Consider the following 25684-nt stretch of genomic DNA (forward strand, 5'->3'; position numbering starts at 1 on the left):
TATTATTTTGCCTGGTTTTGCCTAGTTAGTTGTTAATTGCCCTATATTCCTAATTTGAGGAAGGGTGGGGTATAAAAATAATGAAATGATTAATTTTTTCCCCCTGAAAACAAACATTGACTGTAGCATTTTCCTGGTAACAGTTGAATTCTTTTATGACCTTTCATATATTTTATAAGCATTGCTGTTTTGTTTTTATGAAATGGTTACATATTTTTTGGTTTAGTTTTGTTACGTTTAGTTCTTTGAATCTTATATTTTACTTTGTCTACATAAACCTTTAAGTGCTTTATGTTTCCCTATGATTTTGACATACATTGTACGTGCATCACTGTAACATACAATAAAAAAAAATCAGTGGCTGGATGTATGCCATTAACATTTTCCTGCACGTATTGCTTGCATCATTTTATCTTCTACTGAATCTATATAAAGTGAATATCTACCAAATATTTCTTTAGCTTTTTACAAGGGGGGAAAACATTTATTTTTCTGTTCTCTTTTACAGCATTTTCAGTTAGCTTTGGTTGACTGCAACCCTTGCACTTTGTCCAATGCTGAAAGTAAGTAGTTTAATTTATCTGTGGTCTTAGTAACTTTTTAGATTTATGTCTATATCACCCTAGTGTCATGATTAATCCATTTTCCTACTTCACTGCTGTCTTATCAGTCTAAGAAGAACTCTCTCTCTCTGTGTGTGTGTGTGTGTGTGTGTGTGTGCGTGCGTGCTGCGTGCGTGCGCATGTAGCATTTAGTGCACTGGAGCTACTTATTATTTTCTTTTGACAATAATAATGCATCACTATCAGCAAATAACTAAAATGAATTCTTAAAATATTAAATGGTTTAAGTAGTTGTATGTTTAAATACAAAACTGTTTCTTTGTAACATGTTGGAGAGTTTCAGGCTTTTCTTTTTTGAAGGCAAACTTCTCATGGAAAACAACTAGATTCCCCCATTACGCTTGAAATTAGTTACTGTTTCATATTTGTCTAGATAATCTTTTCCTTAGACCAGAGCTTTCCAAACTGTGTCACAAGATGTTAGTGCAGAGGTTTTCAACCTTTTTGAGTCCATGGCTTCCTTGACCCAACTACAGTGGTACCTCGGGTTAAGAACTTAATTCGTTCTGGAGGTCCGTTCTTAACCTGAAACTATTCTTAACCTGAGGTACCACTTTAGCTAATGGGGCCTCCTGCTGCCGCTGTGCAGCCATCGCGCAATTTCTGTTCTCATCCTGAAGCAAAGTTCTTAACCCAAGGTAATATTTCTGGGATAGCGGAGTCTGTAACCTGAAGCGTCTGTAGCCTGAAGCGTCTGTAACCCAAGGTACCACTGTACATTCCTTCTGTGGCACCCCAGTGGGGCTCAGGAGCCCAGTTATGTCACCCCTTGTCTGCAGAGCTGGCAGCCTCTCACCCTTTTTTTGAAAACCCTCTCTGGTGGAGTGTACCCTCATCCTCCTCTCTCCTCTCCTTGGCAGTCCTCCAGGCATTTGTAGCAGCCACCCCAAAGAGAAGTTCCTCCTCACACTGCCCCACAGGGACTTGGGAAGCACCCCTTGGCCAGCCCCAGAGGCACCATTTGCCTGGGTAGCTTGTAGCCAGAGCTGCTTCAACAAACATCTGTGCAAGCCTTTGGTCAGCTGAGATGCAAGAGGGCATCAGAGGAGGGAGGGAAGGAAATAGGGACAGAGGCCAGGGTTGCCCGCGGTACCCCTGACCATCATTCAAGGCACCCTGGAGTGCCACAGCACACTGGTTGAAAGCCACTGCATAAGTGTGTTGGTGCATCACGCGAACGCTCACCGCGTTCCTCACAGGCCTGGAAAGGGGTTAGTTTAATGTCCAGTTTGCTAGTAAAACTAAATTACTATGTTGTGAAATGATGCATGTCTAAAAAGTATGTCACCAACATTAAAAGCTTGGAAAGCTCTGCCCTAAACTGTCCAATGGAAAGCCAAATTGGTGTTTACAGAATTAGAACTGCTGTTTTTGATTGTGTGCTTTGTTTACAATTGTTTGGGTTCAAGGCTATATTCGGCTTTTCCAGTTGGCTTTTTTATTTTCTTCTACTGAACATTAGATTCCCTATACCATATGACAAAGTAATTAGAGATCTGTAGAGAGATTTGGCTGGTTATTTCAGATTTAATATATGATATTCGTCACCTCTGCAGATTTTTACTGTCTTTGCTCATTTTCTCCTCGTCTTCCTTCTTATCACAGACCACATCTTCTCAACTCGATCTTTTCATACTATTATCTTTCCAATTTCTTTAAAAAAATGTTTATTGTGCTGTTTCAGGCAGATGTTTTTCCTTCTCTCTGTTCTTTGCTCTCTTTCCTTTTGTCTCCCTTACTGTCAAGATTTAGATTATATTCTCCCCAGAGTAGGGAACATGTCTTTTATTCTCATGTTACTCTTTAAGTCTATATTGCTGGCTCTCAAATGGTGGATAGAGATTTCAGGTTGCTAGACTAAAATCAGTCTCTTCAAAAGCTTATGCCATAATTAATTTGTTAGTCTTCAAGATGCCACAATACTCATTTTGGTTCACGAAAAAGAGTGTTAGCAACAGTGGAGAAAAAAATGACTGAAATATGACAGGGAGGGGGGAAATTCTTTATTGGGATTAAATTCAGAATCTGTAGTGTTTTTTCAGGAAAAGTTACCTATTTGCCTTAAAGCTGTTGTGATTTATAGTTATATATACTCAGAAATATCTGACAGTCCGCAATGTATGTATTTGCATTTATTATCCAGGCTATATTGCGAGACTGAGAGATTAAGTCCAAGCACAAATATTTCCATTAGTAGCTCCTTGGATTATTATTACTACCACTATTACTACTATTAGCTTGAAGAATTTATCTGATTTCACTCTGTATCCTGATGTTTTGGGAAATGACCAGGGTTGTACCATAGACAACAACTTGGAATCAGGGCAGGATTTTAGTGTAGGACCACCAGATGTTTCTGAAGAATATGTGAACATTGCTCATTTTTCAAAACTTAATGACATTGAAAAAGAAAATGGGGATGGCGGCTTGTAAAGACTGCGGTGCACAGGGAGGAGAGGCTTTTCCTCCCCACTAGGAAATTGTACCCCAGCACCTGTTGTTATTCATGGAAGGGAAGTCGCTATGCTAATGGAAACTTTCCTTCTGGGCCTAATAGCAGATGGGGGTTGTGTGATTTTTATTGGGACTACGCCTAGGAAGGAAAGGGTTAAACTTCCTCATACCCAGGCTCCCATGCCTGGCATCTTTCTGCCAAATGATGTGGTTGATAGTGATACATTTAGCATCAGGTCTAGTTTCACAAAACTAAAAAAACATGTTGTGAACTGCTCTGAGATCTACAGGTATATGGCAGTATACAAATCTAATAAATAAAATAAATTTTGAAAATTGAGTCTCTAGTAACCTGTGTAGACTCTCTTCTACCCTGATTTATCATTCAGCATCCACTCACAAACACATAAATGTTCCAACAGATGTGTATACATATATACTACAGTACTTAATTCTCTTGAATTTCCCTGCTTTTACAGTTCGGTTTCACGTTGCCCATTTATATGAAACCCAGGTAAGTGTATAATACTTTTTTGTTATTAAATATGGTTACTGTAGAACTATGCTATATACCATGAAGCCTTAAGCTTGAATAATTGTGAATTAGCAAACATATTTGTCAGAATTGAGAAACTACTCCCATCAGTGATTTTTGAAATGAGGTAGAAAAGTTCACCTACTCAGGAAGCATTGCCCTTACTCTGGGTGAACCTTGATTGCCTTTAGTAACATCACTACATCAGCATATCTGTTTTGTTATATACCTTCACAATCATTTTGTAATTTCTGATTGCCTGGACTCAATTTGGGAAGGCGAAAGGCACTTTAACCAGGTGGGAGATGGTCTAAAAGAAGTAGCAGATAGGAGAAACGATGGCAGAAAGCATAAAAAGGGACATTTTCTCAGTTGAGGGATTTTGTTTGTGTCATGAAATATATTTTCTCTCCCCATCAGCACTAACAGATAAGAGACAAGATTTGAAGATTACTTAATTAGCTAGTAGTAGAACCAAATATCATTAGCTATGATATCCTATTTAATGTGCAGCATTTAGTTGCTCTTGTCAGTTTGCTTTGATTCTTTATCAACCCAGATCCATAGCTTTCCCCCATTTTGGAGTCACTTATGGGCATCTTAAACAGCAGATACCACCAACACTAACAAAGTAGAACCTTCTTAATGTAACAAAATAGGAATAAAGGGTCATCTTTATCAAAATCATAGCTAATAGATCAGCCACTCACAAGAGTAATATGTTCATATTTTATTATGTAATACTGAACCAGCAGCTACTATTCATCATACTTGTGTTGATGTTTTATTTATCAGTGAAAACAGTATTCTACGGCTGTATGTTAATTGTTATTAAAATTCATAGAATCATAGAGTTGGAATAGACCACAAGGGCCATTGAGTCCAACCCCCTGCCAAGCAGGAAACACCATCAGAGCACTCCTGACATATGGTTGTCAAGCCTCTGCTTAAAGACCTCCAAAGAAGGAGACTCCACCACACTCCTTGGCAGCAAATTCCACTGTCGAACAGCTCTTACTGTCAGGAAGTTCTTCCTAATGTTTAGGTGGAATCTTCTTTCTTGTAGTTTGGATCCATTGCTCCGTGTCCGCTTCTCTGGAGCAGCAGAAAACAACCTTTCTCCCTCCTCTATATGACATCCTTTTATATATTTGAACATGGCTATCATATCACCCCTTAACCTCCTCTTCTCCAGGCTAAACATGCTCAGCTCCCTTAGCCGTTCCTCATAAGGCATCGTCTCCAGGCCTTTGACCAAATTCACTTACGTTCTTATGTTCTTATTTTTGACTATAATACCAATCCAGATTATCAGTAAAACATTCCAGCATTTATAAATATGCTTTGCTCCTTTTTAGAGAAAATATCACTTGGCAAAGAAGGAATATGAACAACTTTTGCAGACCGAAAATCTCCCTGCACAAGTGAAAGCAACTGTGTTACAGCAGTTAGGTATGTAAAAGAAGTTGGGTACGTGAGGGAAAAGGAATTATTGTACTTGATTTTCTACAACTATTTGCTGGCTATAGGGTGGCATGGAACTTCATTGCTGAGTCCTTAAGCTCAGAGGTGCAGTTTAGATATGACTCCAGTTGCAACAGATGATACAGGATGAAACTTTTAGTTTCCTAAAGTAACCTTAACGTGTATTTTCAAAAGATTTTCTTCTATAAGAGTTTATACTTTTACACAGAGACTAATAATGAAAATTAACTTCTCTGTTGAAATGGGTTGATTTAATGAGCCCAGGTCTTATGCAGGTCTTACTGCGTTTAAAGTAGGTTGGATGTATTTTGACACTGCTGTAATTGCTGTTTGTTTGCTTGTTAATATTTGAGATACTTCATATTTCCTTCATTAAGTATTGATTTAGTTACCTTTCGCTACTGTTTACCTCTAGGTGCTAGTTGCCTAGAATTAAATATAGGAGTTCCTTTTTAGTGCAGATTCTAAGAGATTAAAACAACTGGGACCTGCAATAAAATGTTGCTGTATATGTCTGGTGGGCTATAGGTCAAATTCAGAGCCATTTGTCAGATATTATGTACACAAGCATTCATTTCCTCACCTGACAGCCTTAATAAAGGCCAAAAGTGCTTCAGTTTGCCCAGTTTGTTATCTCTTCTATGGGAATATTGTACCTGACCATTATATGAAAAGCTGCTACACTCAAGGTTATACTTTGACTTCAAGGACTTCACTAAGTAGGATGTAGAACTGGACAATAGCAAGTTCTGTTTGGAAATACATAATTGCTTACTTAAAATTTCTATCTGTATTGCTTTTCAATGCTAGCCACAGGGGTGCCAACTCCTGGGGCCTGAGCCATTTTGGGGCCCCAAACATTTTTGGTATGGGGGTTGTGCCCTCCAATATTCAGAAAGTACAGAAGCCAAGTGTGTCCCGGTTCCAGTGGCTGGCTCCTCCTCCTCCTCTTGCCGCAAAGGGGAAGGAGAGTCAAAGTAGTGGCATCAGGAGGAGGAGCCACCAGCCATTGAAGCCTAATATTCCTAGTGTTCCTAATACAGTGGTGCCTCGCAAGACGAAATTAATTCGTTCCGCAAGTTTTTTCTTCTTGCGAGTTTTTCTTCTTGCGAAGCACGGTTTCCCATAGGAATGCATTGAAAATCAATCAATGCGTTCCTATGGAGACCGTCCAGGGACAGAGGGGAAGCGCCGCACGCCTTCCCCTCTGTCCCCGGACCTGTTTTAAAGCAAGGGAAGGGGCAGCGGGGAGAATCGCTTCTCCCCGTTGCCGCCCCTTGGTTCAAAAGGGGTCCGGGGAGAGAGGGGAAGGCGCGCGCGCCTTCCCCTCTGTCCCCGGAGATTGCGGGGCTGGCAACGGGGAGAAGCAATCTTCTCCCCGCCGCCCCTTGCTTCAAAAGAGGTCCGGGGACAGCGGGGAAGACGCGCTGCGCTTCCCCGCTATCCCCGGAGCTTGCGGGGCAAGCTTCGTTTTGCGAAGCAAGCCCATAGGGAAATGCGTCTTGCGAAGTGGCTAAGAAAACGAAAAACTCCTTCGTCTAGCGAGTTTTTTGTCTTCCGAGTTGTTCGTCTTGCGGGGTACCACTGTACTCAAATTTTAAGTTCGTTACCATGGTTAAAAGGCAGGTTAAAGGGCTGAATGGACTCTTGGCTTGGTTGATTCAATATAGGTCTTTACAAGAGTGTTTTGTTACAATATTGTGTGTTGAGCTATGAGCAAGTACATGTTTTCCCCCCTCCTGATTAGATGTGTATAGTGGCTTAACTTCAGGAATAGGTTGTGCACCTGTGGGGTTTTTTGTTTGCTCTGCTTACAAAAGTTATTCTATGTGATTTATAAATTCTAAAAAAACATGCAGTAGGCACTCAATGACTGCATTAGCAAGTCATGTTCAACCAAAATTGGGGAACCTGCAGCCTTCCAGATGTTTTTGAACTATAGTTCCCATCATCCCTGACCACTGGGACTGCTGGGAGTTGGAATGCAACAACATCTGGAAGGTTGCAGGTTTCCAATCCTTGTACTAAACCATGGCTTAGCACGACTAAAGTGAGCCACACTGAGCCTTAAGCTTTGATGTTTCCCCTCACCTTGTTCTCTGATACAGCTGCTCGGAATAGTTTGGAAGATTTTGCTTCTTTGCTGAACCACAACTTGTGTCATCCGAACCAACAAACTAGGGTTAATATTAATGTGACTGATTTGGCCAAAACAGTGGTTTGTTTCAAACTATAGTTTGAAGGTTAGAGAGGCCCCCTTCCTGCTGAATGAATATCCGGTGCCTACTGAATACTTTTCTTTCTTCCTGCAGGCTTTTAAATGAATTCTGATTTTATAGCCATAAATAATACTTAATTTCATTGTATTGAGTCTCCTCTTGGAGATGGTTGTAATTAAGTAGTATAAATTGTTTAAAATTAATAAAAAAATTAACCACAACTTCTTGTTTGAACAACATGAGTTGATGTCTGAATCAGGCCAGTGAGTAGCAATAACATCCCTGCTGAAATACAAATAGCCATGTATATGTATATATTCTTTTTTTAGGGTGGATGCATCATACAGTGGATCAGTTAGGAGATAAAGCCACCAAGGAAAACTATGCTATTCAGTGTCTCCAGAAGTCTCTAGAGGCAGATCCCAATTCTGGGCAGTCCTGGTATTTCCTTGGAAGGTAAAAATGGGTGGTATACCATTTAAGTACATTTTGAAAGTCTGCGATATTAACACATGCATACACTGAAAGAACAAATGTCTGATTTAATCTTAGTATGAAAACCACAGAGCTAGTACTTTATCTGAGGTTAATTATTTTGTGGAAAAATGTGTCATTGCTAGGATAATTTAGCCTTTGTAGCATTGTATGACATTGTTCATTATAAGTATAGCAAAATAACTTCAGCAAAACCACTATTTAGATCATTATTTGGAGATAAGACGTTTGTGTTCTTTGTAATCTACCCAAAGTGGTGATGTTAGTATCCTCTTTATGTTCTAACCCAATCCTTTACAACTGTGAAGATACCAAGCCATACATAGCTCACCATGAACGCTAGGTAACACAATTCCCAGCTTGATAAGACTGTTTTTGCTCCCTGCTTGAGAATGCAGAAAACAAAGGGGATGTCAAAGCACCTTGCATCATCATCATCACTTATACCCTGCCCATCTGACTGGGTTTCCCCAGCCACTGAGCGGCTTCCAACAAAATATTAAAAATACAATAAAACATCAAACATTAAAAACTTCCCTAAACTTCAGATGTCTTCTAAAGACATCTGATGGGAGGGCGTTCCACAGGGCGGGTGCGACTACCGAGAAGGCCCTCTGCCTGGTTCCCTGTAACTTCGCTTCTTGCAGTGAGGGAACCGGCAGAAGGCCCTCAGAGCTGGACCTCAGTGTCCAGGTTGAACGATGGGGGTGCACATGCTCCTTCAGGTATACTGGGCTGAGGCCACAGTGTGTAGTTAGTGAGCTGTGTTGGTTTGACAGTCCTGTTCTAGCCTTACCACATCTTCCTGTGTTGTATAATGCCTGCTTCTTCCTGTGTTGTATGGTGTTAATACTTGAAGAAGGGAGTTGGTGGTGCTGTGGTCTAAACCACTGAGCCCCTTGGGCTAATCAGAAGGTTGGCAGTTTGAGTCCGCGCAACAGGGTGAGCTCCCATTGCTCTGTTCCAGCTCCTGCCAATTTAGCAGTTTGAAAGCATACCAGCATACATGCTTAACCGTCCAGGGGTCCTTTACCTTACCTGATATTTGAAGATAGTATTTTTACACTATCTCAGCAACTGAAAAATAAATCAAAATGGCTAATTTTGTATAGGCACTATTGTTGAAGAAACATGGGTGCTTATATTGGAAAGAACACTGTTAGATAAAAATAAACTATTGTGGCAAAGTCTATTCTACTTTAGTAAATATTATTCTAGAATTTATCAATCCCTGGCATTTTCATGTCATTTCCTTTTATTTAATATTAAAAATTACTCAGAACAGAGGGTAATAGGCTGTTTATTTGAAGGCAGGGACCCATATATCAAAATCCATGTATGTTTGCAGACTACAGCATATTACAGATGAAACTGTAAACATAGTTTATTTATTATTTTATTTTATTATTTATCCAAGGATCACAGGATGGTTTACAATATGAAAAATACATAAATACAGTACATAACATAGTAACAAAAAATACCCCACTTTATTTACTTACTTACTTACTTACTAACTAAATTTCTATTTAGAGAACAAATAAATAAGATAATCTTTTTGTATTTCATGAAGTGACCTAGTTTCGGTTGTCCTGAAGTTGATAGTTTGCTACTTTCATTTTCACAATGTTCTTTAGTAGATGGAACATTCCACTGGAGTTCGTTTAAATATATGAAGTATAGTGTATACATATTGAGACAGCAGGTTTTTGCAATATGTAGGTTAACCACTGATATTAAAGGTAAACTTTTGCCAAATTGTTCTCAGATATGTAGATTGATAAATACACATTTTCTTTTCCCGCAGGTGCTATTCAAGTATTGGGAAAGTTCAGGATGCCTTTATATCTTATAGGCAGTCTATTGATAAATCAGAAGCAAGTGCAGACACATGGTGTTCAATAGGGTAAGTAACTACATTTCCCCCTCATAATAAAGTCATGTGTTTGAGCAGTACAACTTTAAGCCCCCAGTGATATTATAACTGTAATACAAAATTATTAATTTTTCCTTATTGCTAGATATAATCTGTAGTATGTAATCTTAAAAGCTAGCACTAAAACTTATTTTTAGATGTAATTGACTAAGGATTACAGTTGTATAATTCACAGTTTAAAATAAGTTTTTGGGAGTGGCTTCCACCCATTCCATTGTAGCAAATTAAGGTTTTGCAGCTATTGTGTTCAGGAAGATGGTTCCAGAACAATTTCTGGATTTTCCAAAAATCATACAATTTATAAAGCTGTATTATTGGATTTTCCAAATGTGAAACATGCATTATTTATTATTATCTAGAAGAGCTTGGTTAGTATACTGAGACACACCAAAAGGCTGGGTGTGATATTTGTCATCTAAAATTGATAATTGTATTCATCTCTCTCTTCAGTGTGCTGTACCAGCAGCAGAATCAGCCTATGGATGCATTACAGGCCTATATCTGTGCTGTACAGCTGGACCACGGTCATGCTGCAGCCTGGATGGACCTTGGCACCCTCTATGAGTCCTGCAACCAGTCTCAGGATGCCATTAAATGCTACTTAAATGCAACCAGAAGCAAAAATTGTAGTAATACCTCTGCACTTGCAGCACGGATAAAGTATTTACAGGTAAAAACTTGGGTCTAAGAAGAGGGACACATTTAACTCACCTGGGTAGGGAGAAGGAATGAAAAAAACTAAGGACACAATATAATATGTGATTGTTTTGTGAATTGTGTGATCTGTTTCCATATACATTCTAAACATATCATAGCTTGCAGTTTCATTTAATTTCTCATTTTAAGTGGGTCTCTCTTAAGTATTTTTTTCTACCTTGATATAATTTATGCATATTTTGTGTTGTCTACATTTTAAGTTATCATAGCATTTAGTGAGAATACACACACTATCCTTTGCTCTTGTTTGCAGTTTCAGAACCAAAGCGCTAATGAGACCTCTGAAATCAGAGCTCAACTTTGTTCTGATTCTCACAAAGGTTTATATTCTGGTTACCCTCTTTATCCTTAGCACTTCTCTGAAACCCCAGAACTAAAATGTATTCTTTCTAAGACACAGTAGAATACGGAATTTAGGAAGATTTCATGGACTTGATCTTACTAAATTAGGCGTGTGTTAAATTTACTTTTTACATAATTTTTCCTAGGCTCAGTTGTGTAACCTACCACAAGGTAGTCTACAGAATAAAACTAAATTACTTCCTAGTATTGAGGAGGCATGGAGCCTACCAATCCCCGCAGAGCTTACCTCCAGGCAGGGTGCCATGAACACAGCACAGCAGGTGAGAAGTTGGGTTATGTTCTGCAGGTGCCCAGCTTTTTAAGGGTTCTTTTCAATCAATCTGTAGTAGTCAAGCGTATTTTGCTGTAGCACAGGGCTAGTTTTCAGTGGTAACAAGACTAATTAGCAAAGGGAGATTAAGAATAGACTCCCTGTGATTTGGAGGAAATATGGGGGAACCAATTTAGAACCTTTGTGGATTTTCATGATTATCAGAAAGATTTCATCCCACAAAGAAATTGCGGCAGACTTTTGTTTTAAAAACACCCCCATGAAAGGTACACATTGCTCCTTTGATGCTATGGAAATTGGTTTTCAATAAATGAGATCAGCATAGTCACACAGCCCTTATTAAAATGTGCAGCTGGTAAAAGATATGTAGCTTAAGGAATATTTAAAAATGTATAGAACCAAAAATTTTTCTTCCTCCTTTGATTCCTAGGCTTGTAAACCTCATCAAAATACTGAACCTGTACTAGGCCTCAGTCAAACACCTATTTCACAGCAATTGCCACTACACATGATTCCTTCTAGCCATGTAGATGACCTGTCCAGTCCAGCCAAGAGGAAAAGAACATCTAGTCCAACAAAGGTATATATTCTCATAAAAAGCCCCACTCAGTTACAAGAATCTGGCATCCAGGAGTTTGAGTCTGTTGTTCAGATAACTCTTTTAAATGAAAATCAGAATAACAATGTTCACAATGATGACATTGCACTAGGAGTAGTTGAACATTGCAGTAGCTATAACAATAGCATACTAAAAGTTAGGGGGGAGAATCATGCCATTTTGTCTACCACCTTTGCTTATATTTAGAATGCTTAATCATCACATTAATAATATTGTAAGAACTAAGATGAATTTTGATAAACTTCTAAGTCCACATTTGGTTTTATTTAATTCTTCATCACAGTTGATTATCTTTTACTTTTTATTCCATGATGATTATATTAACCAATACTGAATTATATATAGCAATATTTTTAAAGGAAATATTCTTAACTTGTAGTGGACAGTTTTAATAAATTCTTACACCATTATATTCACATTTTTAATGTTAATGTTTTCCTTAGAACACCTTAGAAGCTTGGAGCAGTGGCCATACAATGTCACATCCTCCAGTACAACAACAAGTACATTCTTGGTGCTTGACACCACAGAAATTACAGGTAAATCTACAGAAAGCCTTTTGTAATTTTTTCATAAAGTACATATGTCCATGCAGCACAAGTTGATCATACTTTTCTCATCTTCTGACATACCTCCAAGCTTTCATTAATTATTTCCTTTTAATTCAAAATTTTTATCTAAAATATTTGCAGTTTTATATAAATGACTTTCCTATTTTTATCTTTCACTGAGCACCCTAAAGCACTGTATAAATCATGAGCAGCGCATGATGCTCTCTAGATCAGAGGTTGGCAGCCTTTTTGGACCAGAAGGCACATTTTGAATTTTGAAAAAGCACCACTTACAAAATTTTAGAGAGTGCAGTTATTACTGCTTCCCAGTCCCCACTATCTTCCTGTGGAAAGCTATGTCTTGATTGTGGCAAACGCACAATAATGATGTACACGCATACAAAATGATGCTGTTGCTGTCTTAGAATAAGGAACGCCCCCCAGTATAAAGAAGAATATACGAGGTAGCCACACCACACTCATTCTTTCTTGCATACACTCACACCTACAGATGATAGATGAAACCAGCATCTTTCTCATTCATAAACAAGCACTTCACTTATACATAACCACAAATACATCTCCTGCTCTCTGTCTCTGCTGCAGTGCATCTCTCTCAATCACACACACAGTGTATACCTGAGCAACCATCACCACCCCATTCAGAAAAGCCCTATAATGGGAAAAGAAAATGCCTGCTTATTCACCCCCCTCCCAAATCTATAACAATACATGAGGGTCACATGCCCAGGGGCCCCAAGGAAGCCTTCAGGGGTGTCAAGTTGGCAATCCCTACTCTGGATTTGTTGGACAATTCCCATCCGACCCAGGCATCATGGGCAATGGTCAGGGTTGATGGGGGATGAAGTCCAACAACATATGGAATTCACTGTGTTACCTATCCCTGTTATAACTATTAAACACTTTGTAGAACTTTTTGTTAAAAAATGCTTTATTTTACAGTTTTATCATGGTAAAATATAGTTGAATGTGTAGCAGGACAATAATAGTTATATACTGTGTTTAGGCTTTAAAAACAAAATACACTTGCTTTGTATAATAAATATCCACAACTTCATGCATTTCTCTTCCTTATTCTGAGTCAGAGCCTAGGGCAGCCTTTGTCTCATTGAGGGCTAGATTGTAGCTGTTGCTTCCCTTCCCCAACAACAAAATTGTTTCTCTCCCAAAGGAAGGGAAATTTTAGAGAGAATTGCTGAAGAAATTTAGGAAATAAATAAGTGCCCTCAACAGTTGTCACTGTGCTTACACAACTGATGTGCTGTTGCCTACAAAATAGCATGAATTTTCCCAGGCTTCACTATCTGCTTGTATGATAAGAATTTATTGGTCAGAGATGATGGGAATTGTACTCATTGATTTCTTATCTATGGTTTACTTAATTTGAGTAGGTTGTGTATCTGTTTATTTTTAGTACAACTTGTTTCAAGGAAAGGAATTGATGGACTGAATAGGGTGCATATAATGATAAACAGATAGTGTCAGAAGATTTTTGTCACGTGAATTGTTATAAACAAATCTAAACTTATGCAGGGGGCCTAAGTAATTTTTTAAAATTTATTTTCTAGCACTTGGACCAGCTGCGTGCAAATAGAAATAATTTAAATCCAGCACAGAAACTTCTGCTGGAACAGCTGGAGAGTCAGTGTGTCATGATGCAGCAACACCAGCAGGTGCCAACATTTGTTTCTGTTTTGTACATATCCTGTCTTAATTATCTTTTTTTCTTTTCCAAACAATTGCCAACAACTGAAGAAGTCATAGGGTGGAATCCAGTCTTGAAGGAGCCGACTTCTCCTTGCACAACAAGAATTTTCCCTTCCTTTATTTTCCCCTGCAGCCCTCTGCACCCCCCAAATCTGTTTCAGGGGATTTCTCCAACACTGGAGTGTGTGTTGGAGGCTGCAGGGGAGAAGAAAAGGTGGTCCCTTGCTCTAGTGGAAGTCTGTATGTTGACATTCGCATAGGCAAGTGTTGGATGCAACCCATAGTCATTCAATGAGAACTTTTGACATTCTTTTTACTAAAATGTGTATGTTGAAGACATGCTAGCCACTAAGTGATAGTTAGAAGGTTTCTGACTAGTGTTAAACATCTTGCTTCCCAGCTAAGATGAATATGGCAATTAGTTAGTGTCCTGCAACAACTCATCACACAATGATTGATATAGTAGCATGCATTCAGACAGTGAAATTTAATAATAATAATAATAATAATAATAATTTTTTATTTATACCCCGCCCTCCCCAGCCAAGGCCGGGCTCAGAGCGGCTTACAAGCAATAATAAAAACAAGATGAGTGATTACAACTTAAAAACAAAAATAAAATACAACATTAAAATAATGGAACATTAAAATATTAAAATGGAGCCTCATTGCAGGAGAAGGAAAAGAAAAAAGAAAAAGGGGGCGGAGGGAATCAAATTGGCTCCAATCCAAAGGCCAGGCGGAACAACTCTGTCTTACAGGCCCTGCGGAAAGAGATCAGATCCTGCAGGGCCCTGGTCTCATGAGACAGAGCGTTCCACCAAGTTGGGGCCAGTGCTGAAAAGGCCCTGGCTCTGGTTGAAGCCAATCTAACTTCCTTAGGGCCTGGGACCACTAGGGTGTTGTTATTTATGGACCTTGAGGCTCTCCGTGGGGCATACCAGGCGAGGCGGTCCCGTAGGTACGAGGGTCCTAGGCCGTGAAGGGCTTTAAAGGTCAAAAGCAGCACCTTAAATCTGACCCTGTACTCCACCGGGAGCCAGTGCAGCTTGAAAAGCACTGGATGAATATGCTCCCATGGCAGAGACCCTGTGAGGAGCCTCGCTGCAGCATTCTGTACCCGCTGGAGTTTCTGGGACAGCTTCAAGGGCAGCCCCGCGTAGAGCGAGTTACAGTAGTCAAGCCTGGAGATGACTGTCGCATGGATCACTGTGGCCAGGTCGGGGCGGGAAAGGTAAGGGACCAACTGCTAACCCATATGACTAGCGTAATGTGTGAACTCAGTCCTTAGACCTGATCGAGAATTTTATAAAAACAAAGAAATCTTCAATTTTTATTGGATTGGAGGCCAAGGACTTCCTTCACCATATGATACAACATGGTGTCTAAGTGGAAATGCTGAGAGAGAAGAACTGTTTCATTTGCAGCTCCTACCAGCAGACTGGAACAATCATTTTGAGGAACTGTTCTCCTCTGAAATCATATTTATTACATGTATGTACTGCCTCAGACTTCTCCAGACTCCCTCTGTTGGAAGGGAAAGGACCAGTAAGGCAGCATACATTATCATGCTCCTTTATTACATGCTATCACTTCTCTCCCCCTTTTCTCCACTTGTAGAGTATGGGTGAAATCCATATGTTTCTGGGCTCAATATTAGGAGCTGGTTTTGACATTTAAAGCCCTAAATTATTGTCCCCTGGTATCTTTAAGGGCCACCTTATTTCATATGTGCCCCATCATATACTCTGGCATTGGGGACGTTGCTTCAGCTACCAGTGCTGAACAAAGTTTCATTGATGTCTACTAGGAGCAGATCTTTCTTGGTGAGGCTGCCAGTTTTGTGGAATGCTCTCTTCTGAGAGGTCTGCCAGGCCCTGATGCTGTGCTTTTTCAGAAAGCTTTTGGGCAAAACTGATTTTAGTTTATTTGAGTTTTGTGCTGACTGATGGCATTGTTAATAAAAATCTCTAGCCGAAATAAGCAATAATTATTGATCATGTTTTTAATTGTTTTAGACATGTGAATTGGTTTTTATTATGTATTTTGTGTTTCTAGTTTTAATGCCAACTCTGCATGTTGACTGCTTTTCTATACTACTTGACAGGAATGATGCCCACCCCCCCCCCCGTGCCTTGGAAAAAGAAGCATCAAATGTTCACAACTACTTATGAATATAAGATTGTTTTGCACCTGAGTACATGTGTCTGTATGTGTGATGTAGCTTAAGCAAGGTTTCCATGTTTCTTGTGTTACAAGTGCATAGATGACTTATGAACAGCACACATATTAGCAAATTGCAGCTTTTGCTTACAAAAGACTCACAAATGATCTTCTGACCTTTTAACCCTTAATGTATGTGCTATTTTAGAGGGGGGAAAACAGAAACATGGCATTATTAATAAGTCACTCTATCTGCTTGTAATGTATGACGCGCCATTTGTGACAGATTCACAGGAAGAAAATCTGACATCCGCTAAGAGCATTTACTTGAGTATCACAGTTTGAGTGTGTCATATCTATTTAACAAAAAAAAAAAACCCTCATGAAATACATGATTCTGTAAGTTATTCTGCTAACATTCTTTATATTTTACTTGCTTTTTATTAGATGAGGCAGACGGGAGTTGCACAGGTACGATCTACTGGAATTGCTAATGGGCCAACAGCTGACTCGTCTTTGCCTACAAACTCTGTCTCTGGTCAGCAGCCTCAGGTTGCTCTAACCAGAGTGCCTAACATCACGCAGCATGGAATCCGTCCAACCTGCCCTGGGCAGCCTATGGCAAATGGACCCTTTCCAGCAGGCTCAGTTCCCTGCAGCACAGCAAGAACGCTGGGTAGTACAGACACTATTTTGATAGGCAATAATCACATAACAGGAAGTGGAAGTAATGGAAACGTGCCTTACCTGCAGCGAAACGCACTCTCTCTACCTCATAACCGCACAAACCTGACCAGCAGCGCAGAGGAGCCGTGGAAAAAACAACTAACTAACTCCACTCAGGTACACGCTATATTTTTTATGTTGTATAGCAGAATGTTAGTACAGGAATATATTTTTTGCAGGGTTTTCATCACATCTGTGGTCAGAAAGATCAGAAAACATTTGAACCTGCACATTATAATGGGAAGCTATTTCTTTATATATATTAAGGGAATGGAATGGAATAGAGTGTAATTATTTTATAAAAGTTCCATTGTCATTACATTTTTGTACAGATGCTTGATGTATAAAATTGCAAGTTTTAAAAATAATATGGTCTACTAATTGCTTTGGTAAAATAGCATCTGTTTTAATCCTGATTTGTTTTCCAAGGCAATAAGGAACTGGTAATAAATATTTTTGTCAGGAAAATCATGAAATAATATTGCAGGCTAATTCTAAAAAAAACACAAAAGCAGCAATTAATACAAAGCATAAGTACTTAGTTAAATACTTGGCACTATCACTGTTGTTTTTCTGAAATTGGAAAGACAAGCTTCAGTATTTTCTAGCCATGTAATAACTTGTACTGGATAGTCATATGTTTTTAGTTTCACAATTAATCTTTATCAGCTGTCTTTGTTTCTTGCTTTTTAAAATGTTTGGCTTTAATGTAGTGTTGAATTCATCACTAGAGTAGCGGTTAATCACAGAGGTTACTTACTGGCCATGCATGTCTGCTTTTCTGGTACTAGCACAACAATTAAATTCTAAGCGCTATAAAAAGTTGTGCAAAGAGTAAATGGTTGAAAAATTGTTTCAGTATTCAACACTGTTCAGCTACATAACATATAAGTATACTATTGTTGATTTCTTTGTAGTTTGGAACCATGGTTTTTTTTAAGTGACCAGGACAAAAATCTAGAAATACTTTGGAACACCTTGAGAGTTTCCTCTGAAATTGACATTGCCTATCTCTTATGTGTTCTCATTAAACAACTTAATTTAACCTCAAGGATGATAATCATATTTAATTGGCACCCACGTTCACCACTGGGTTCATATCACACATTCAGAATAAACCATACCATGACAGCTCTCACCCCTCTTCAGTGAGAGCCTCCCACAGACTACTAGTGACTCTGGAAGGATCCAACTGTCCCTGAGGTTTTGAATTTCCTCTTGAGGCCAGAGTAGAAAAAGGAAGAACCAGAAGCTGCGGAGAAAGAATTACACTGAAGCAGCACCCCCAGGAAAGAAAACTGACCAAAAGACTTAGCTGTGACAGTCATGTGTGACATGGGTGGAAGCAGGCACATGAAACAACACAGCTGAAATAAAGAGTTGGTACTCTTTTGAAATCTCTCAGCCAGACGTGACCCATGGAAGATATGGAACGTTCATCCTTTAACTAGCCCTTCTCCCGGAGTACAGCACAAATCCCAGTCCAGCTTTCATGGTCCATTCTACTTGTTCTCTGGAAGCAAGAAGCACAGCAGCAATACCCTCAAGAGTGGAATTTTTCATTTTCACTGTTGCTTCTCACCTGGAGTAGAAATGGATGCAATTGGTGTGTGTGTATGTGTGGAATGTTTAAAGGCAATTAAGACAAACCCCACTGAAAATGGAGATCACTTCCTGCTGTGGTTTTGCAGGCTAGACTTCGACGTGGCAGAAGGCAGCTTTCTTGTGTAGCACTGTTCCCGCCCTGCTTTTGCCTGATTACCATTATTTCTTACATGAATGTGATTAACTGTTTTTACTGGTTGCTTTACAAAATCCAGCATGTTTGATTTTAAGTTTGATTTTTAAGCCACCTTAGTTGCCTTTCTATTACATCACATGGAGTGTTAGCCTCTTAAATTTGACAGTTCTCCAAGAGGCTAGACACTGTGGGATAGCAAAGAAGTCAACACTGGAAGTCATGGAATAATGTAACAAAGGCAGTAGAGCTTTGAATTGAACTAAAGGTGGTGTTCAGTCTCCGTCTCTCAAAGTCCTTTTGTTTCTGATTTTTATGTGATTTTATGTCAAGGTCAAATAGTTTCTGCCAAATTTAGTGTTTCTTACGTTAGACTCCGTTTAAGGCTGTTTGGCAAAAACTCCGAAGAGCTGCTAAATGAAGATCAACAAGATTGACACCTACACCCTCAGCAATTAGGCTTTAAAAACCCACTGCAAAATATCATACATACAATCGATTATATATTTTGTAAAGTGGTTTATCCATTTGTTCTTCTACATTTGGACGTCTTTGAAGATATCATCGCCAAACTCTGCACAAGGGTTCCTGAGCTGGGGGCAGCAGTTTTTGTTGACATTGGGATGCTGGGCACCATTTTGAATCAAGCTGGTGGCCTTCACCCAATATTTGGTGTGACAGGTCCAAACTACACTAATTTTAATGCCTCCAAAGATACCATCACATGATGGACCCAGGTTGTACTCACGTAGACATCTTTGAAGATATTGTAACCCAATTTGGAATGACAGTTCCAGCCTGCACCAATTTGGATACCTCTGAAGATACTGTCATCCAACTTGGCATGAGAGTTCCTGAGGTGGTGGACTTTGCCTATGTTTCGATGCTTAGAACCATTTTGAAACAAGATCGGTTTTGAAATGTGAGTTGGCTGTCACTTCAGCCAGTTTGGGGTGTGATGGGTCCAAAGTATGCTGATGTGGATGCCTCCAAATATTTTAAGGACTGTTGAGGTATTTGGTGTGAAAGGTTGCAAGTGTGCCAATTTTGATGCATCCTGGGATCATAGAGTTGGAAGAGACCACAAGGGCCATCGAGTCCAACCCCCTGCCAAGCAGGAAACACCATCAGAGCACTCCTGACATATGGTTGTCAAGCCTCTGCTTAAAGACCTCCAAAGAAGGAGACTCCACCACACTCCTTGGCAGCAAATTCCACTGTCGAACAGCTCTTACTGTCAGGAAGTTTTTCCTAATGTTTAGGTGGAATCTTCTTTCTTGTAGTTTGGATCTATTGCTCCGTGTCCGCTTCTCTGGAGCAGCAGAAAACAACCTTTCTCCCTCCTCTATGTGACATCCTTTTATATATTTGAACATGGCTATCATATCACCCCTTAACCTCCTCTTCTCCAGGCTAAACATGCCCAGCTCCCTTAGCCGTTCCTCATAAAGCTCCCTTAGCTGTTCCTCATAAATTGTCACTCAATTCGGCATGACGGTTCCTGAGGTGGAGGCAGTGGTCCTTGTTTATATTTGGACGTCTGATGCCATTTTGAATCAAGATGGCAAACTGAAATGTGACCTCCCAGTTTTGTGTGTTGGTTCCAAAGTTTCCCAAGTTTTTGCCTATGTTTGTATGCTGTTGGATGCAGTGAGCTATGTGTCAGTGACTGTGGCATAGCCCCAAACTGCAAATTACATTATCCATTTAAAAATCACATTTTCTTGTGGGGTGGGGTTGGAGTTTCTTTGAATTTCTGGGCAATGCCAGGCAGTCCTTGCTAAGATGATATGGAAGAATATTACCTGCAGCAGTTTAACAGTTCAAACTCTTGGATCTGAATGGCAGTAGAAGCAGACAAACTCTTTTAATTTAGAACTCTTAAAAAACAACCCACTGCCTACTCTACATGCAGCTCTTGAAGCCAAAAGGCTTTGCCATCCCTGCTTCAGTGGCTCTCAAATACAGAGCAGTGAGGATGGGGGGTAGTGACTCATTTCCAAAAAGCAGTAGGAAATGGAAGGGCTAAACTATAACCATGCGGGGAGCCACTAACTAAAGTGAATTAATAACCATGCGGGGAGCCACTAACTAAAGTGAATTAATTGGTTTTGAATAATTGTATTAATTGGGTATTAATTGATACTGTTATAATTGGGCTATTATTGGGGGGAAATTGGGAAACTAATAAAAAATTATTTGGCAAAAAAGAGAAAGAAATGGAAAAAGAGAAAGAAATGGAAGGGGAAAATGCATCGCTTGGAGATAATTTCGGTAGGTGGAGGGGGCTTAAGAAGAGGATACAGATCAGGGGAGGAAGTATGAAGAAAGGATTATGTACGGGTTGAATATGAAAGTATCTTGATTTGCTAAAGTTTGTAATAATTAACAAACTTTTACTAATTAAATAGACAAATTTTAATAAACAAATAATTAAACAGTTATTTGCACATTAGGAAAGCTAGAATGCTTATCAAGCCACAGGTCACACTGCTTGTAACTGATGGAAAGTTATAGATAAAAACACCTGGATGGTAATACACTGCTTCAGTGTCATAAAAGAACCATGCAGCTTTTTTTACAGGTGCATCTCTCCATTTTGGGACTCCTTAGTTGGGTGTATTATTGCCTTAATGCTAATTTCTTGATAGCAAAGCTGTTTACATGTGCATATAGCCCCAGTTCACAGGGACTGTAATGAATCCAGATATTATCTTCATTGCTAGGTTGCCTCAGATTTATAAATTTCTGACAAATGCTTTTTTTCATAGCTGACTGGAAAAGGTTATTTTCTAGGGTGTTTTTAGACCATATAGAGATTTCAGGGCACATGGGTTGTTCTCTCAATTATTCTTGTTTAAGTAAAGTTGTAAAATTATGTCAGATCTTGAGTCTAAGGGGCAAAAATGTCTTTCTAAGGCCTGGTGGTTATAATATCCATAGTTTTGAAGCTCTTAGGTTTTACTAACTAAGAGGGAGATAAGACATTACAATATTTGCAATCCACTTGTTTTATAGATGGGACTTAAAGGTATTTGCTTTGCTATGTATTGTTAATCATTTAATGTATTTTGCAAATAGCCACTTGCTCTATGGCCTATGACACATAAGAATTGCCCTCAAGGCAAACAGTTGAGTTTCTAGTGTACATTCAGCTAGTTAATAGTTAATGCCATGTAGTGTTCTGGGATTTTTGCACGTGGCTGTCTGTCCTTATCCCTTCTCAAAATGAGCTTCATGTTCAACAGTTAGTTCTGTAGTGCTGTCTCCACTCCCTTTGCAAGAGCTTGGGGATGTGAAGGCAGCTTCTTCCCACTGACATTTTAATTTCAAGGTTGGTTTTGTGAGCACACAACATTTTTTCATTTACTTGAAAATTTGTGTTTAAAACTAATGAAAAATGTGCAAATTACATTTGATTTCTGTCATGCAGTGTTTCTATGCAAGTATCTAGCTTACATACAACCAGGGATGTTCAAGGTTGTTATTATAGATATAGATATAGATATTTAAATACTAAACTATTTTTCTTTTCTTTAGGGGCTTCACAAAGGTCAGAGTTCACATTTGGCAGGTCCTAATAGTGAACGACCTCTTTCTTCCACTGGGCCTTCCCAGCATCTCCAGGCAGCTGGCACTGGTATTCAAAATCAGAATGGACATCCTACCATGCCTAGCAATTCAGTAACACAGGGGGCTGCTCTCAATCACCTCCCCTCTCACACTGCTACCTCAGGTGGACAACAAGGCATTACCTTAACCAAAGAGAGCAAGCCTTCAGGAAACACATCAGCAGTGCCTGACACAAACAGGCATTCTGGAGAGACACCTAACAGCACTGCCAGTGTAGAAGGACTTCCTAATCATGTCCATCAGGTGACGGCAGATGCTGTTTCTAGCCCTAGCCATGGAGATTCTAAGTCACCAGGTTTACTTAGTTCAGACAATCCTCAGCTCTCTGCCTTGTTGATGGGAAAAGCCAATAACAATGTGGGTACTGGAACCTGTGACAAAATCAATAACATTCATCCACCTGTTCATACAAAGACTGAGAATTCTGTTGCCTCCTCACCATCTTCAGCCATTTCCACAGCAACACCTTCTCCAAAATCTACTGAACAGACTACCACAAACAGTGTTACCAGCCTTAACAGCCCTCATAGTGGACATGCAGTTAACGGAGAGGCGTTGGAGGACTCCCAGAGCCCCATAAAAACCAACCCTCCTCTTATTGTTCACAAGACTAATCCCCAGATCATACCATCAATGTCGGTATCTATATATCCCAGTTCTGCAGAGGTTCTAAAAGCATGCAGGTAAGTGATCAAACTCCTCTAAAAGAAAATATATAATTTTATGTTCCAAGTGATCTTTTAAAAAAATGGTTGAAGTTGCTATTTAAAGGAATATGAAGTATTTAGATGTAACTATAAATTAATTTTTACCTACTCTAGATCTTATTTGAGAATGACTTGTTTTGAAGTTGTTTAGAATAAAGTTAGCTTTAGCTATAACTTGGTTGGGGGGGAGAGAATTATATGAAATTTATGTCAGTATGTGGAACAATAACTAGCTTGAAATGTATATACAGTGGTGCCTCGCAAGACGAAATTAATTCGTTCCGCGAGTTTTGTCGTCTTGCGATTTTTTTCGTCTTGCGAAGCACGGTGTCGGAAAAGTTTTGGAAAAGCTTCAAAAATCACCAAAGTCTTCAAAAACCTCAAAAAAGGCTACCACACCGTGTGCTATGAGTTGCTCCTCGAAGTCAAGTCGCAACTGTATTAACGGTTTTAAGAAAAAGGAAGCAAACTTGCAAGACGTTTCCGTCTTGCGAAGCAAGCCCATAGGGAAAATCGTCTTGCGAAGCAACTCAAAAAAACAAAAACCCTTTCATCTAGCGAGTTTTCCGTCTTGCGAGGCATTCGTTTTGCGGGGCACCACTGTACTGAAAATATTTATTTGTGACCTATTAGTGAACTTGAATATTTATTTGTCAGACTTTAGAAACTCCTAGGATTTCTATTATAGAGATTAAGGTCAGGAAACAAAGGGCCATGGAATTAGTTTCTTTATTCTAGAGAATCTCTAGTTTGGTTTTCCTGGAACAACAGCTACAAATTATGTATGACATACTGCTGCCTGGCATATTGAATTGCATAAACAAATATCCAATTTTTGGCATAGAAACTGCTTTGGTTGCCCTGTATGATTACCTCTGTTGGGAGAAAGACAGGGGAAATGTGTCCCTGTTAATTCTCCTCTACCTCTCAGCAGATTTCAATACCATTGACAATGGTACCCTTCTGGAATGGCTTTCCAAATTAGGGGTGATGGATGTATATGTCCAGAGGGTGATGTTTGGAGAGTGTTATTTGACCCCATGGAGCCTACAATTTCGGGTTCCTCAGGATTCAATTTTATTCCCTGTGTAGTTTAACATCTGCATGAAACCTCTGAGTGGGGTCATCCAGTGCCTCAGAGTACGTTGTCAGCAATGTGCTGATGGCATCCAGCTATACTCCTCCTTTACATCTGCATTTGAGGCAGTGGATGAACCAACAAACTGAAGTTAATCCTGACTTAAGAGTGTAGTTCCCTAGACCAGATGGATTGGATGTTGCCTGCTCTTTATAGGGTTACAGTCCCTCTGAAGGAGTTGGTACTCAGCTTGGGGGTCCTTCTGGATCCATTGTTGTCACTACAGGCTCAGGTGACCTCAGTGGCATGGAGCACCTTTCATCAGCTTTGGTGGTGGCTGAGCTGTGCCCCTATCTGGACAACAATAGTCTAACTTCTGTTTTCTGTGCTGGTAGCAGTTCGAAAGCACATCAAAGTGCAAGTAGATAAATAGGTACCGCTCCGATGAAAAGGTAAATGGCGTTTCCATGCGCTGCTCTGGTTTGCCAGAAGTGGCTTAGTCATGCTAGCCACATAACTTGTATGCTTGCTCCCTCGGCCAGTAAAGCGAGATGAGCGCCTCAACCCCAGAGTCATCCGCAACTGGACCTAACGGTCAGGGGTCCCTTAACCTTCAGGTTAGATTATTGCAATGCATTATACCTGGGGTATGAAGATAGTTCGGAATCCTCAGCTGGTGCATAATTCGGCAACCAGGTTGCTCACTGGGGCAAGACAGTTTGAGCATGTAACACTGATCCTGCACCAACTGCACTGGCTGCTAGTTAGTTTCCGGGCTCAATTCAAAGTGTTTGTTTTGACCTATAAAGCCTTAAATGGCTCAAGGACTGCCTCTCCCCATATGGACCTACCCAGACCCTGTGATCATCCTCTGAGGCCCTTCTTTGTGTGCCTCCACTGTGAGAGTTCTGGAGGGTGGCAGCACAAGCACGGGTCTTTTCTGTAGTGGCTCCCTGCTTATTGAGTGCTCTCCCCAGGGAGGCTTGCCTGACACCTTCATTACATATCTTTAGGTGCTAGGCAAAAACATTCCTGTTCTCCCAGGCCTTTGGCCAATTAAACCATCTATTTTGAATTCTCGGGGGATATTGTTTTTGTTTGTTATTATGGTATGCATTTTTGTGTTTTTTATACTATAAACTGTCCTGTGATCTTCACGGGAAGGGTGGTATTGAATTATTATTATTATTATTATTATTATTATTAGTAGTAGTAGTAGTAGTAGTTGTACCCCACCCATCTGACTGGGTTGCCCCAGCCACTCAGGGCAACGTCATAAAACGTTAAACATTAAAAGCTTCCCAATACAGGGCTGCCTTCAGATGTCTTCTAACAGTTGTATAGTAAAGGGTAGTTGGCCTCAATTCAAAGGAAAATTGGAAGTTCCCTTGGGTAAATATAAGTTCCTGGTCAACCCTAAACTAGCTCTTTCGATCCTGCCCAGTAGGTGTCACAGTGCTTCAGAACTTTTGTGTGCAGTGTGGTCCTCTTTTACTCCGTCCCTTAATAATTGCAACTATAAGATGCAGGGGAGTAGTGTTGACTTTCTGTGACTCTTAACAGATACAGGACCCCCCCCCAATTTTTTTTTCCTAGTGTTTATGTATGTAATGTGCTCTCCCCCCTACTCTTTTTTACATTCT

The 25684-nt window shown here is 39.7% G+C and overlaps 1 protein-coding gene across 3 annotated transcripts in view; it reads left to right on the forward strand.

The window, feature by feature from the left end:
• Nucleotides 1-25684, forward strand: part of KDM6A (lysine demethylase 6A) — a 104921-nt gene that overhangs the window by 47060 nt on the left and 32177 nt on the right. For 2 of the 3 annotated variants that reach the window (XM_081197155.1, XM_081197153.1), the window contains exons 7-18: nt 509-563; nt 3557-3591; nt 4971-5064; nt 7646-7772; nt 9619-9717; nt 10198-10417; nt 10953-11087; nt 11529-11678; nt 12161-12256; nt 13858-13962; nt 16607-17002; nt 22164-22939. In XM_081197155.1, the coding sequence (XP_081053281.1) occupies nt 509-563; nt 3557-3591; nt 4971-5064; nt 7646-7772; nt 9619-9717; nt 10198-10417; nt 10953-11087; nt 11529-11678; nt 12161-12256; nt 13858-13962; nt 16607-17002; nt 22164-22939 (2288 nt within the window). The remainder of the gene's footprint in view (nt 1-508; nt 564-3556; nt 3592-4970; nt 5065-7645; nt 7773-9618; nt 9718-10197; nt 10418-10952; nt 11088-11528; nt 11679-12160; nt 12257-13857; nt 13963-16606; nt 17003-22163; nt 22940-25684) is intronic. The other variant, XM_081197154.1, reaches the window with a different exon arrangement.

Source organism: Podarcis bocagei (genome assembly GCF_964188305.1).
Source record: "Podarcis bocagei genome assembly, chromosome: 6".
NCBI classification, from domain to species: Eukaryota; Metazoa; Chordata; class Lepidosauria; order Squamata; family Lacertidae; genus Podarcis; species Podarcis bocagei.